The sequence below is a fragment of the Pelodiscus sinensis genome, chromosome 25 (genome assembly GCF_049634645.1).
Source record: "Pelodiscus sinensis isolate JC-2024 chromosome 25, ASM4963464v1, whole genome shotgun sequence".
NCBI lineage: Eukaryota > Metazoa > Chordata > Testudines > Trionychidae > Pelodiscus > Pelodiscus sinensis.
This window is the reverse complement of record NC_134735.1, coordinates 580,154-594,509: the sequence shown is the minus strand read 5'-3', so window position 1 is coordinate 594,509 and position 14,356 is coordinate 580,154. Positions and strand designations below refer to the sequence as shown.

The 14,356-nt window shown below is 61.3% G+C and overlaps 1 protein-coding gene across 5 annotated transcripts in view; it reads right to left on the bottom strand.

Moving 5' to 3' along the window:
- Positions 1–14,356, bottom strand: part of GRHL3 (grainyhead like transcription factor 3) — a 43,333-nt gene that overhangs the window by 17,741 nt on the left and 11,236 nt on the right. For 3 of the 5 annotated variants that reach the window (XM_075908609.1, XM_075908608.1, XM_075908607.1), the window contains 7 exons: positions 9,477–9,663; positions 8,468–8,529; positions 6,171–6,507; positions 4,899–4,978; positions 3,727–3,883; positions 1,534–1,645; positions 748–842 (listed from right to left, as the gene is read on the bottom strand). In XM_075908609.1, the coding sequence (XP_075764724.1) occupies positions 748–842; positions 1,534–1,645; positions 3,727–3,883; positions 4,899–4,978; positions 6,171–6,507; positions 8,468–8,529; positions 9,477–9,629 (996 nt within the window). In that variant the 5' untranslated portion in view covers positions 9,630–9,663. The remainder of the gene's footprint in view (positions 1–747; positions 843–1,533; positions 1,646–3,726; positions 3,884–4,898; positions 4,979–6,170; positions 6,508–8,467; positions 8,530–9,476; positions 9,664–14,356) is intronic. The other 2 variants (XM_075908612.1, XM_075908613.1) reach the window with 1 other exon arrangement.

The window sequence follows — 14,356 nt, the reverse complement described above, 5'->3', positions numbered from 1 at the left end:
TTTCAACCTTCTGAAACAGAAAGTTGTCTCCAATGCAGTCCAGAAACTTATTGGATAGCCTGTGCCTCGCTGTGTTAGTTTCCCAACATATGTCTGGATAGTTGAAGTCCCCCATCACCACCAAATCTTGGGCTTTGGATAGTTTTGTTAATTGTTTAAAAAAAGGCCTCATCCACCTCTTCCACCTGGCTAGGTGGCCTGTAGTAGACTCCTAGCATGATATCACCCTTGTTTTTTACCCCTTTTAGCTTAACCCAGAGACTCTCTACACAGCTATCTCCTACGTTCATCTCCACTTCAGTCCAAGTGTGTACATTTTTAATATACAAGGCAACCCCTCCTCCCTTTTTTCCCTGTCTGTCCTTCCTGAGCAAGCCGTACCCTTCCATACCAATATTCCAATCATGCGTCCCATCCCACCAGGTTTCTGTAATACCAATGATATCATAGTTGTATTTATTGGTTAGCAATTCCAGTTCTTCCTGCTTATTACCCATACTTCTCGCATTTGTATATAGGCATCTAAGATACTGATTTGATCTTGCCTCCCTGTTGTGCCCTGACCCTCCTTTCTCCTTGCCATTATAGGCCTGGTAAATAAACCGGGCCAGGGACAAGAACTTGTTTTGGATTTGAAGCGCCGTTTGTCTCAGCCGAAGGGGAAAGGACGCGCCCCGCTCAGAGGCTGCTGGGCCGTGACCGAGCCTCAGGAAAGCCCTCTCCGTTCCCACCGCCCTCGGGCCGTACCTTGGCTTCCTCGTTGGCGTTCCACACGAAGGACAAGGCATTGTAGGCCAGCTCCTCGACGTGCTGCACCGTGTTGAAGTTTTCCTTGCAGTCGGCTGAAATGCATCGAACGGGCGATTGAGTCTTTGATGGCAAAACTAGAGTCACTTCGGGGTCCGCCAGGAGGTTTTTGGCCCGGTGTGCATTGGACACGTGCACACAAGATGGGACGTGGGGCGTGACCGTGCCTGTGCAGCGCACGGGAGGTCCCACTGGCTGGAGGACGCCCTTGTGTGCTAGAAAAGGACACCTGCATACGTGCTCAGGGGGCCAGACAGAGCAGGGCACAGCCCGTCCTGGGGTACACTGGCTGTGGTTCCCTGTCCCATCTGGGGCACTGAGACCACAGCCTGAGCTGAGAGCCAGCTGGCTTCTAGCCCGTGCTGTGGAGGCTCATGCACTAGGCCCAGTTCAGGGGAGAAGGTCGTTCCCATCCCAGGCTTGTACAACTGAACAGGAAAAGGGGAGGGTTTTTCAAAGGGGCCTGAGTAACGGAGGAGTCCAAATCTCAGTGACTTGGCTTCTGCGTGAGATTGGAAAATGGAATTTAGGCTCCTATGTTGTTTAGATGCATTTGAAAATTTCAACGTAACCCTTTAAAAGTAGCCAGGCAGAAGGGCATCGAAGCCAGCAGCTCGTTCTGCACGTTGCATCTCTGCGCATTACAACGGGCAGGGAACACGTGCTAAAAATAGCCCAGAGCGCCCACATATTCAGCGGTCGCCCCGGGAAGGCCCCGCTGCGTACCAACGTCAATGACTCGCTGCTTGGCCGTCGGCTGGCGCGAGTGCCAGTGCTTCCAGAACTTCAGCTGCTCCGTTGGATTCTTTTCATTGTCAAAAACGATCATCACAGTGCTCTGAAAAATAAGCAGACCAGCCCCACGTGAGAACACGCCAGGGGCCAAGCATACTGAGCTCAGAGACAGCCCTCATCATCCACAGGCCTCAGCACACGTTGTATCCTTCTCCCCGTTTTACTGCTGGGGAAACTGAGGCCAGGGCATGGGACAGGACATGACCAAGGCCACATGGTGAGTCAGTGGCAGATCTGGGGAGTAAACTCTTCTGACTCCCAGCTACTGGCTGTAAACACAAAATCACGCTGGGCCCTACTCATTCATTGATGAGGTGAGCTGTAGAGTCCTCCCCCTGTTCTACTGTGTGCATGGGGCTGGAATGGCTACGGGGTACGATAGTTACAGGGTCATTTACTGCTACTAATGCTCTGCTCTTAACCACAATGTTTCCCCCAGAACCTCCCGGCACTTCACACCCATTCCTTGGTGCACTGGCCCATCATGCTGGGGGGAGGAGATGCAGCTTCTAGCCAGGGACATCCTGGAGAACAGCCGGCCCAGCTGCACCCCAGTGGTCATCCAGCTCCTACCTCCGTGGAGCACTGGGCCGTGCTATGGGCGTGGAAGTCGGCTGATTCACCCCTGTGCTGGGGAGGTGGTTTACGCTTCCCCCTTCACGGCGCCATGGTGGCGTGAGCAGAGCACCCGATGGCTGCTCTCACTTGCTGTAATGGCCACAATGGGCCGTTGTGGAGGAGCAGGGTTCCCAGGGTGCAGCTCTTGCTTTGGCTACAGACTCGCTGCCCTCCGGTCTCCTCTGGAACGCCCCCGCCCCCAGGACTCCGCTCGCCCCGTGCCAGGCAGAGGGGCCAGTGTTCCCTGGCAGCCACCCAGGGGAGAGTCAGCTGTTGCCCAGCTGATTGGCGAAGTGCCCACAGCTGGCAGCATGGGTCTCTGCCGGTGGTACATGGCGGGGAGCGCCCGGTTCCGGGGTATCCCCCTGCGTGAGCAGCGCTAACCCCGGCTCGCCCGTCCTTTCAAACGAGCGGCATGAAGGGGCCGCGTGGCACTGACGCTCAGGACCCATTTTAGCCCCCCGAGCATTTTCCAGGCCGCCTTTTGGAAGGTCTGGCTCATCCATTCAGCCTGGGTGCCCGGTGTCAGGGCCCAAGAGTTCGGGTGCTCTGCGGAGAACCCCAGCCCAGGGGCTAACTGGCTTATTGGCGCAGTGGCCTTCAGGTGCGGACACGCTAGAGACCAGGCCGAGACCATCCCCTGCCTGGAGCGTGTGCGTGTGCTCACGCGCACACACACACAGATGCACAGACGTGCGCACACACACGCACACACACAGATGCACAGATGCGCACGCACACACGCACACACACAGATGCACAGATGCGCGCGCGCGCACACGCACACACACAGATGCACAGACGCACACGCACACGCACACGCACACACGCACACACACACACGGATGCACAGACACGCGCGCACACACGCACACACACAGATGCACAGACGTGCGCGCACACACACACACAGATGCACAGACGCGTGCACACACATGCACAGATGCAGACGCGCGCGCGCACACACACGCACACACGCAGATGCGCGCGCACACACACACAGATGCACAGGCGCGCGCGCGCACACACACACACACAGATGCACAGACGCACGCACACACACGCACAGACGCAGACGCGCGCACACACACACACAGATGCACAGGCGCGCGCGCGCACACACACACACACAGATGCACAGACGCGCGCACACACATGCACAGATGCAGACGCGCGCACACACACACACGCAGATGCACAGATGCGCGCACACACACACAGATGCACAGACGTGCGCACACACGCACACACACACACACAGATGCACAGACGCGCACACACACATGCACAGATGCAGACGCGCGCGCGCGCACACACACACACACACACACACACCCCGCCCACGGGAGTGTCTCTTGGGCCCCTTCCCCAACTGAGCAAGCCAGCGGCCAAGCATCTGGGTTCCGAGTTCCGAGTCCCTAGCCCGTCCCTTGCACCAGGGCCACCCCGCCCGTTTCTCGCCAGGCTCCAGTCTGTGCCCAGGGCAGCCAAGCACCAGCGTCCTACCTTCACTCTGCGGGAGGACAAGTGTGAACATTTGCCGTCTCCGGCCGCCCTCAGGGTGACGGGGTAGAACTGCCCTTTGTTGAGGTACGCCATGGGCGAGTCCCCAGATTTGATGTGGACGGCTTTGGGGGAGCCCAGGGAGTATTCGAAGTCACTCCTATGGAACAAAGGAAGAATGAGGCACAACCTCACCCACGGGGCAGCGTGTGGGCTGGGACCTGCAGCGAGGAGCCAAGCTAGTGCCCTAACCACTGTACCGTGCTGCCTCTCCAGCCCCGCTGCGTGCTGACGAGGCAGGGCTGTTGCAACGGGTACTTTGCTGCAGGGTGGTACGAAAGCTCGTGCGGGACGTGTGCTGCAATGCCTCGCCAGCACCCGCGCCAGAGGCAGGAGCGAGGCTTTCGGATGCCGGAAGCCAGGGCCCATCAGTGTCCCCGCGGGGAGGTCACAGCGGCCTCCGGTGTGATGGAGTGCAAGCTGGGCGCGGCGTGGCCGTGCTGCCTGGTGGCTCAGGTCACTGACAGAGGGGAGGCGTTTGCTCTCAGCCTTAGTGGCACGCCTGCCCACGTGGGGGAGGCTCATGTGCTATGCTCCAGAGTTCACAGGTTCAGTGCTGCCCACAGACAACCGGGCTCTGCCGCCATCACACAAGGCTCTGAACTGGGCCAGCGTCCAGTCTGGCGGACGACCCCCAGTGAGCCCAGCTCACGTTTCAGGTGCTAAGGCTTTTCTGTTCCCTTCAGCTTCACCCCTCCACTAGCAGCACCGCAGCCCGTTCTGGGGGCAGCAGCTCTTAGCTAGCAAAGGGCTATTCTGGCTAATGCCACTCATTAAAATGCCAGGGTCTCCAGCAATCAGAAACCCTCTCGCCTATGATGCTGAGCGGTTGTCTGGGAGCGACCCGTCAGCAGCTGCATCCCAGGAAGTGGAGGGGAACGAAACCCTCCCGGGATCTAGTCCCAGACGGCCCACAGAACAGGAACGATCGCCTGGAGGGCGTCAGGCGGAAGGGCCAGGCGTTGGCTTCCCCAGCTGAGCCTTCACCTGCCGCCCATGAAGGGCTGCGGCCGAGCCCAGCTCACCCTGCTGTGTGGTGGCCAAGGCCAGTCCCTTGGGGATGGGAAGGCTGCCGGGAAAGCGGGGGGCGGGGAGATTACGGGACTGTTCAGTACCGCTTGGCGCCGTCGGCAGGGTCGCTCTCGGCGCAGGGCTGGTCCAGCTGGGGCTTGAGGAGATCGCCGAAGAGCAGCGACTGGGGAAAGGAAATCGGGGTGAGTGAACGTGGGCTCTTTCCCCGCTGCCCCGGATTAATGCCAGCACCACGGCATGCCAAGCAGCCAGTGCAGGAGCCACAGGTCGATCCGCCTCCCACGGCCAACGCAAAGGGAGTTGGACGAGGTCTCATGCCGGGCGCCAGTGGCTGCGTATTGCACGAGCAGCCCCCGAATGAGACACGCTGCACGGAAGCCACTTCCCAGGCGGGACTTTTTCCGAGGCAGGCAAGCCGGGGTGGCTGGTGCTTTTCCCTGAGAGGAGGGCACGTCCCTTCCTGGTGTGTCAGCCACCGGGGGTGGAACATTTCCTGGGCAAATCCTGCGCCACCGCGAGTCACATGCGGCTGACGACGGGCAGGGCAGCGTCAACAGAGATGCACATGGGGGAGGGGACGCACGAGGGAAGTTGCTAGGGCGATGGGTGTGAAGCGCTTGCACAATGCAGCTTGCTGGGATCGGGCCTGCTGCACACCATGAGTAACCTACACGCCCCGGGCAGAAGGGTGTAGCAGGGCAAGCAGGCAGGCGGAAGATTAAGAAGCCCCTTCACCCATCCATCTTATCACACCCACCTGGCTGTTGCTCCACAGCCCAGTGTGTCAATCACACTTGTTTCCTACACCCCACGCACGCCAGCGCTGGGCACGTCACATTCCCGTATGCGACAGGCGTGCTGCTTACTTCACCCCGGAAGTCACCGCTGCATTTGACACACAGACTCCCATGGGATCCGTTCCCACTTGGCCCTTGGCCTAACCAGGAACCTCATCCCACCCCACGGCATGGGACCTGTTCCAGGTGGAAGCATGTTGCAGCAGAGGGGTGTCTGACTCTGGCAAGCTGCCTCCAGAGAAGCTTTCCAATGGAAGATCTCCAAGGGATTTACAAAGCAGGTCAGGATCCCCACTTTACAGAAGGGGAAACTGAGGCACAGCGAGAGGACGGTCTCCCCAGTGGTGCTGGAACATGGGATGTTGAGGGTGTGGCAGCAGCCCTTGACTTCAAGCAGTTTCTGTCCTACGCAGGGTTTACAAGTGTGTTCAGTGGCTCTCCGCCCCCCTCTAGCACATTGTTCCAATGCGGCTGGGTCACCCAAAAGGCCAGGGGCCCAGTCCACTATGCTAACCACTAGGCCCCACTGCCCGCAGCTAACCCATAGCAGCCCCTGACCTCCTGCGGGTCGTCTTTGAAAGTGCTGTCTGGCTGCCATCTCTGCTGCGGCGGCACCACATGGATGGTCTCAAAGAGGGAGCTCAGCAAGCCATTGTCATACACGTCTCCAGAGGCCATGGGGTAGCTTTCGGGGGGGCTCTCCAGCTTGCTGGTGCTGGGGAGGAGGATGGCCGGCTTGAGAGGGGCTGGGACGCCCTCTAGACTCAAGGCGTTTTTCTTGTGCAGGTCAGAGTATTCGTGGGCCATGGACACATTGTCAGCCAGCAGCTTCATGAGGTGGGCAGAGCCCTCGAAGGACGCGCTCTCGGGGTCGTACTCCATCCCGTGGCAGCTCCTAGGGAGAAAGAGGGGCAGCTCCCATCAGACACGGGGCAGGAGTCCCTGAGCCAGGGGCTCCCAGGCAACAGAGGCCTAGGTGCCAGCTGTACGTGGGAGGTGGCCCAGCACAGCCAGCCCTGAGCCAGGGGATCTCTTGCCTCATCTCTTCTCCTCTCGCTGCAGCCCGTGAGAAGCTCAAAGCCAGAATCCCCGGCCCCCGCCCACGAGCCACGGCAGGCCCAGAGCGTGGCACCACAGGGGCTGTGCTTATCCGAGGGGCTACAACTACCCACGCATCCCAGCGTGGCCAGCACGCTCACCAAGCTGGGCTCACCTTGCGGGGCCCAGGCCTGCAAGGCGCCGAGTCCCCCTCCAGTCCCAACGGCCACTGGGGACGCTCCGCACCTTGCAGGGGAGAGAGCGGGGCGCCAGGCCTAAGCAGCCGCTGGGGCTGGGCCGCGGGGTCAGGGTTTGGTTCAGCTCCGCTCTGTCCACAGCCGGGCAGCACGGCCAGCCCCACGGATCCAGAGACCCTGGGTCAGCCCCCAGCCAAGGGAACGGCTTTAAACTCCCCAGGGGCTTTGTTTGATTTCTGGGGGTTCGCGTCTCGAGGCGCTTCCCAGGCTGGGGGCGGACGTCACGTCTGAGAGAGGAAGCCGAGATTCCCGCGCACCGGCAGACCCCATGGGGAGAGCTGGCAACATGCCGGGGCAGACCCCAAAGCAGGGGCAGGGGGGCAGAGCCTGGGGATGAAAGAAGCCGAAGGCGCCGTGGATCCCCCCCATTCTCCTGGCAGAAGCCCGGCCCGTCTCCCGGACAGAATCTGTCCCCAGCCTCCAAGGCTTGTTCTGCGCCAGCCGATGGATTTGGCGGCAGGGCCGCTCTCGGGCTTTCAGAACCGTTGGCTGCTTGGGCGTTTGTTCTGCAGCCACAGAGGATTTATCGCTCCGGTGTCCCTACAGGGAAGAATCCCCCACCCCCATGCTGGCAACCCGCTCGGCTCTCGGCAGCCCTGGCTGGCCCCAGGGGAGAAGCAGCAGTTCTCATCTGCCTTGCGTCATGCGCTCCAGTTTCAGGGATCCTCACACCTGTGTTGATGGCATCAGTGCTCAGCGAGCGGGCGATTGCCCCTGACACTAGCTCTGGGGCGGGAGGGGAGGGGAGGGGAGTGTTAACTCCTCTCCAGCAGCCCCGGCCGGAGAACAGACACCCAAACATCCAGCTGTTCTGGAAGCCCAAGAGCGGCCCTGCCACCAAATCCATCAGCTCGTCAGCTGGCGCAGAACAAGCCGGAGGAGCCTAATGGCTCGTCCAGCCCGGCCGGCAGTAGGAGCTGCACCGATTTACTGCCTGGGCCTCACGCTGCATTAGCTCTGCTGCCACTACTAACCAGGCACATTCCCAGTCCCTAGCAGTGGAAATAGTGCACAGAGAGCCCGTCCGCCGGGCTCGGGGAAAGACACGGAGCCAGGACGGAGCCTCCCGGAGTAAAGGGCTGTTCCAGGCCCGCTCTAGCGCGAGCGGTTCAAAGATAGTTCTGCAGAGCGGCTTGCCAGGGTACACAGAGTCCAGGAAGGGCACTGACCTCTGCAGCCTAACGGGCCGTTACTTTCTCAGTGCGTGCTCTGCCCACCCGCGGCCCCAGGGCACTGGCGGAGAATGCCGGGCACGCGGGAGGCAGTTGCAAAGGAAAACTCTTATCAGGTCAGTGAGCCCACGATCCCATCCCCGTGACACAGAAACAGCCCTCTGCCCTGGCCCGGCGTCACAGGAGAACGGCCCCTCCGCTGGTGCAGGTCCATTGAGCGCGGCGGGGGCAGGTCCCAGTGCAGGGGGCAGATCCCCGCGGGGGTGAATCAGCAAAGCTCTCTGCACAGAAGGAGGCCCTGGGCAGAAGCAGACCCCGCTGCTGGGGTCAGTGCTGTGCTCTGGAGTCGGCTGGACGCCATCGTGCGGCAGACAGGGGTCGGTCTCACCTCTTCCCGAGTTCACTGCGCCCCATCACACCCGGCGGAAGGACCCTCTTCTCCTTCGGGACCTGCGAAAGGGCAAGGAAAGAGTAACCCTGACTGTAATAAGTGAGGTCCAGCGGCTAAGGTCCTGGAAGGGGACTCAGGTTCACTCCCCTCTCCCAAATTCCATGTGCATCGTGCCTCAGTTTCCCTTCTATACACTAATTCCAGCGCCCGGCCTCCCAAGGGACTTGTGTAGCTCCTGACGGCCACGACTGAGGTTCTCAGGGACCGTTGCAATGGGGAGCCAGGCAAAGTCCCTAAGGGCTTTATCTACATCGACACTTTTGTCACTTAGGGGTGTGAAACCCCTCCCCCCACACCCGGTGCAATGATGAAAAGCGCCCTTCACCGGCAGGGTGGCCTGCCCGGCCGTGCGCTGGTTTGCTTGGCGGGAGAGCGGCTGAGCAGCACCTCTTAGCGCAGCGTGGACACGACTTAGCACACACCCCTGGGCACAGCCGCAGCCTCCCCCATGCGCAGGGCCAGGCTAACCCGACGCACCGGCCCCCTGAGCACTCGTGGCGAAAATACCTGGTGCCCAGCCATAGCGCCTCAGCGAATCGGAGCCACCACCAAGCATCTAACTGAGGCCTTGGGGAGGGGGCGGCACGAGGGCGGGGCCATGGGGAAGGGGTGGAGCTTGGGCGGGGCCATGGGGAAGGGGGTGGAGCTTGGGCAGGGCCTCGGGGCAGAAAAGGGGTGGAGCTTGGGCAGGGCCTCGGGGCAGAAAAGGGATGGAGCTTGGGCAGGGCCTCGGGGCAGAAAAGGGATGGAGCTTGGGCGGGGCCATGGGGAAGGGGTGGAGCTTGGGCGGGGCCATGGGGAAGGGGGTGGAGCATGGGCGGGGCCATGGGGAAGGGCGTGGAGCATGGGCGGGGCCTCGGGGCAGAAAAGGGGTGGAACACCCCCAGGGAAAACGAAAGGCAGCACCTGGGAGGCTGAGGCCAGCCGGCGCCCGCTCGGAACGTACCATGTAGTAGTCGTAGAGAAGGCTGAGGGCAGCCACGCCGTCGTCGTCTCCGTTCACTCTCATCATGGCCTTGGTGGCTGCTGTCAGGGGGTTCTCCAGGTAGCTCTTCCAGGCCTCGTCTTCGCTGGTGTAGGCGACTTTCTGGAAGTTCATGCCGTCGTTCTTCAGGAAGCACACGGACCTGAAACTGAGCCGGCAGGGGGGTCATGGCGAGGGCATTCCCCAGGGCTCAGGATGGACGTGGGCTGGGATTCCCGAGGAGCCGGGGAGACATGGTCCATGGGGCTGCCTCGCTCCCAGCGGGGGTGGGGGGGAGGCTCCCTTCGGCACTGCTCTGCAGACGAGTGGCGCACGGGGTTACTGAAAGGCTATTCTGCTGGCCCCGTGGCGCCCAACACGCCAGCCACTAGCCACGTGCGGCTCTCTGGCCGGCTGAGTGTGGCGAGCTGGCTGGAGCAGGGGGTTGCTGGAGGGAGCCGCTCCCCACAGCTGCAGGCTTATGGAGACACTTTCTCAAGCGCTCTGGGAACAGCCCTAGGCGGGACCCACCGGCCGGACCACAGAGGCCACGGACTCTGCAGCTCGCTCCGATTCACAGCAACAGGCGCTGCCGGGGCCACGCAGGTGTCTGGCGAGGACGCTGCCCCTTCGGGCCAGGTGCAGAGTTGCTGCTGGGAGGAGGCGCCCGGCCCCGTGTGTTCCCAGCCATGGGCAGCCTCTGGCCGCCTGGCAGCCCAGCCCTGGTCTCGGAGGCCGGGCCAGCACTAGCCTCCCCCGCAGCAGCGGGAGCAACCCCGGAGCCTGAGCCCCACAGGCATGTCGGCCCCTCGTTGCCCATGAGGAGAACCAGGGACAGGAAGAGGTGGGGGGGGGCTGGTGCTTGGGGGAAGGGTGGAGCAGGGACAGGAAGGGGGGGTACCAAGCACCCCCCAGCTAGAGGGGAAGTCCGCATTGCTGCTCTGTGGACGTGGGCCTAGCTTTCCCCAGTGGAGCGCCAGCCTGACGGTGCCGGGTCCCCCCAGAACAGCACCGTGGCGGGAGACGCTGGCCAGTCTCTCTCGACTCAAGCACCAGGCTGGCCCCGGGCGTTTCCTGCCTTTCCAGCCCCCACCTGCCCAGCTGCCTGGAGTAACGGAGAAGCGGAGGCTACGTCTACACTACGGGTCCAGGGACCGCGGCCGCTCCTGCGGGTCAGCCCGGCATGGGAAGACGCGCTCTTCCGAAAGAGGAGGCTCTTCCCGCTTCGGCCCCGTGTAGAGGGGCCAAACGTCGGAAAAGCCTCTTCCGAGAAAGAACGGGGAAACGGTTTGCAATGCGGGTCACCATTTGCGTCCCTTTTGCCGAAAACAACCTGCAGCGCAGACGCGGCCTGAGTTTGCCCTTCACCGTTCTGGCTGGGCCGATGCGCTGGCCCCGGTTTCACTCGGCACGGGAAGCCGCGCCAGGCGCATGGCGAGTTTCGCCGTCGCTGGAGGTTCTCACCCCGCCCTCCCTCCCTTCCGTGCCGCTCGGCCTGTCTCTAAGGAGAGGAGCCGGGGATGAGTCAGATTTCACGGCTGTCGACAGAGCTGTTCAGTCCTGTCTGGGCAGGAATCCTCCCCGGCCACTCCCCCGTCTGCTCAAGGAAGAGCCGTCTGCAGCTCGGCCTACTCGGGGGGGGGACACCGTGGGAAGGGGCAGAAGGGGTTGGAAAAGCACCTCTGCTAAAATGAGAGCTGGGTCCGATGGGAACCGGCCGCCCAGATCCCAGCGTTCTCGTCTGGCGCTGACATCTGCCTGGGGCCACCGTTAACGCCCGTGCGAAGGGATTTCACGACACAGCTTTTAGCGCCAAGGCAGCGTCGCGACACGTCACCTTGTGCCACCGTTAACGCCCGTGCAAAGGGATTTCACGACACAGCTTTTAGTGCCAAGGCGGCGTCGCGACACGTCACCTTGTGCCACCGTTAACGCCCGTGCGAAGGGATTTCACGACGCAGCTTTTAGCGCCAAGGCGGCGGCGCGACACGTCACCTTGTGCCACCGTTAACGCCCGTGCAAAGGGATTTCACGACACAGCTTTTAGCGCCAAGGCGGCGTCGCGACACGTCACCTTGTGCCACCGTTAACGCCCGTGCAAAGGGATTTCACGACACAGCTTTTAGCGCCAAGGCGGCGTCGCGACACGTCACCTTGTGCCACCGTTAACGCCCGTGCGAAGGGATTTCACGACGCAGCTTTTAGCGCCAAGGCGGCGGCGCGACACGTCACCTTGTGCCACCGTTAACGCCCGTGCGAAGGGATTTCACGACACAGCTTTTAGTGCCAAGGCGGCGTCGCGACACGTCACCTTGTGCCACCGTTAACGCCCGTGCGAAGGGATTTCACGACGCAGGTTTTAGCGCCAAGGCGGCGGCGCGACACGTCACCTTGTGCCACCGTTAACGCCCGTGCGAAGGGATTTCACAACGCAGCTTTTAGCGCCAAGGTGGCATCGCAACACGTCACCTTGTGCCAACGTGGTTTGTCGGCACCTTGGCCAACAGAATTCTCCCCCCGAGGGGATTTTGACAAAGCAGCGTTCACACTTCCACTTGCGGCAGCAAAACCTGTCCTTCGTGGGGGGAGGGGTTTAAGCAGCCGTGAATGACAGAGGTTTTTGTCCAACCAGTACAAATGTAGACACCCCCTCAGATTGGTATCCGACCCCCCCATCTTCCCACGTGTGCCCAGCACTACTGAAGGAGAGGTCGAGGCTCCCACGCTGCCTTAGGGCCCGAAGGCTCAGTTTTAAAGAGCCGGGTATTTCAGGGGAAAGTCACTTTTGATTTTTTTCACTTTCTGTGAGGGGCAAGTCACACTAACCCATCACCACCCGACACGTATTCGGGGTCAGCCTTCCACACACACACCCCCCGCAGTGGCACAAGCAGCAGGACAGGCCGAGGGCGCGTCTGCAGGTCAGGATCCCCAGGCCAGACAGACGTACACACGCTCACGCTGCTAAAGACACCGGTGTGGCCACCGCAGCCCAGGCCAGCTGCCCGAGGGCCCTTGGAAAATCACAACGGAGGTCGTGCTCAGGCAGCTGAGCCACGCTACCACCACTGCTCTGCTATTGGTAGGTCACTCGCTTGAGTACAGCTACCCCGGGCTCGTCTACCCGCATGGTCTCTCAATGGTGGGCAGCAGTGTAAACGGGCCCTGAGCAAGGAGCAGCTAAGAAAGCCAAGAATACAGCCCGGACTAGCAGGCCCCATGAAAACCTAGAGACAAAGCACTCGGGGGTAAGTGCTGGCTGGAAAGGGCTTGGAACTGTGAACAAACTCTCCAGTGGTTTGTTCCTCCTGTGTCCAGAGAAGCGGGACTTTGTACATTCTTTGTGTAAAGCCAACGGACCTAGTCGCTGGCAGCAGAGAGCGAACATGCGATCGTAGGGGAAGCCACGTGCTTCCACGGCACCAGCTAAAAGCCAACTGGCTCCCAGCCACGGCTGTAGTAGGCTTTGCTCGGGGGTCTCAGCGTCTCTGGGTTATAACCAGAATGAACAAGGATTGCTTCAAAGACATCGGACTCCTTCACTAATTGCTCCTCCTCGTGGACACAACCCACCGGATGCCGCCTGTTGGCCAAACACTCAGGCCACAAGAAGCGACAGGATAATCCAAAGCTGATTTTTCTAACAGTCACTGATACAACATCAGCTCTGGCTGTGAAACAGCCTAGACCCTTCCGGCTCTCACCTTCAGTGCAAAGACTCTGGCGTCAGCACTCGCCCGACTGTGGAGGATGCGTCTGACAGACCAGAAGCCAGCTCACTCTCCCGGCTGTGCGGGGTCAGCAGGGTTAACTGGAGTCTTGGCTACTCTTTGCAGATCCAGCTACACCAGCAGAGACCCCTCGTGTGCACCAAGTGGGAGCTTTCCAGCGGGCTTAAGGCAGCACTCGTCTGTCGGCACAGCTGTTACACAAGGGAGTAGCCGGCATCACTGCTTGGGTAGGGGCTGCGCGTCCCCACACTCCTCTTGGCCACTGGCTATGCTGAGCCAACTCAGCCACGGAGAGGTGGCCTCCTCTATAAAAACACGGGTTGGGCTGGGAGAGAAGCAGATGGGGCATCCGGGCACCAGTGGCCATTTTCAGGGTCACTCTTCTGCCTTTTGGAGCATGTGGCTGTCCCATTCCATCATGCTGCGGTTCTCTATGGCAGTGGTGGGCAGCTGTCAGGGCTCTCCGTGTGGCCCGCGAGACTTTCTGCTACCGTCGCCCAGGCGCAGGGTTGCCAGATTCCCCTGGTTTCCAGCCGCATGGTTATTTTCCTGTCGCTACTGCTCAGGTGCTGCGCAGGCAAAGCCAGGGCACGTGACGTGAGGTGAGCGCTGGCTGTACCCAGCGCTGCCCACGAGAGCCGTGCCCTCCGCCTGCAGCCAATAACAGCACTGCGATGGTGCAGTCGGTACAGCCGGCAAATTCTAGGTGCACAAGCCCCGTTGAAAAGCAGCCTGTGCCGGGAGACCATCTTGGTTCCGAGTATCTCAACCCAGTGAGAGGTAGGAGGGCTGCTCGTTGCCCACCGCGGCTCTGGGGCGTTCTGCAGCCCTGCCTCACGAGCTCTGGAAATCTGGGGGCCGGAAAGAGACGAGCCTGATCCAACACCCAGGAGCTTTGCATCCAGGTCCGCTCCAACCGCCCCCTCCCAGGCTCAGCCTCCCTGCGGCGTTTGCAAGCTCGCGCCGGGCCCGGTGCAAACCGCCTGCTCGCTGGTGGGTAAAACAAACTTGCCTCTGACTGGCAGCTGCCTTCGTGTCGCCTCCGCCCACAAGGGCTCCGCTATTGAAACCAGCTCACGGGACGAGGGCAGAGCCGTGCGGCTGAGCCACGGCCTCCCGTGCAGCGCAGAG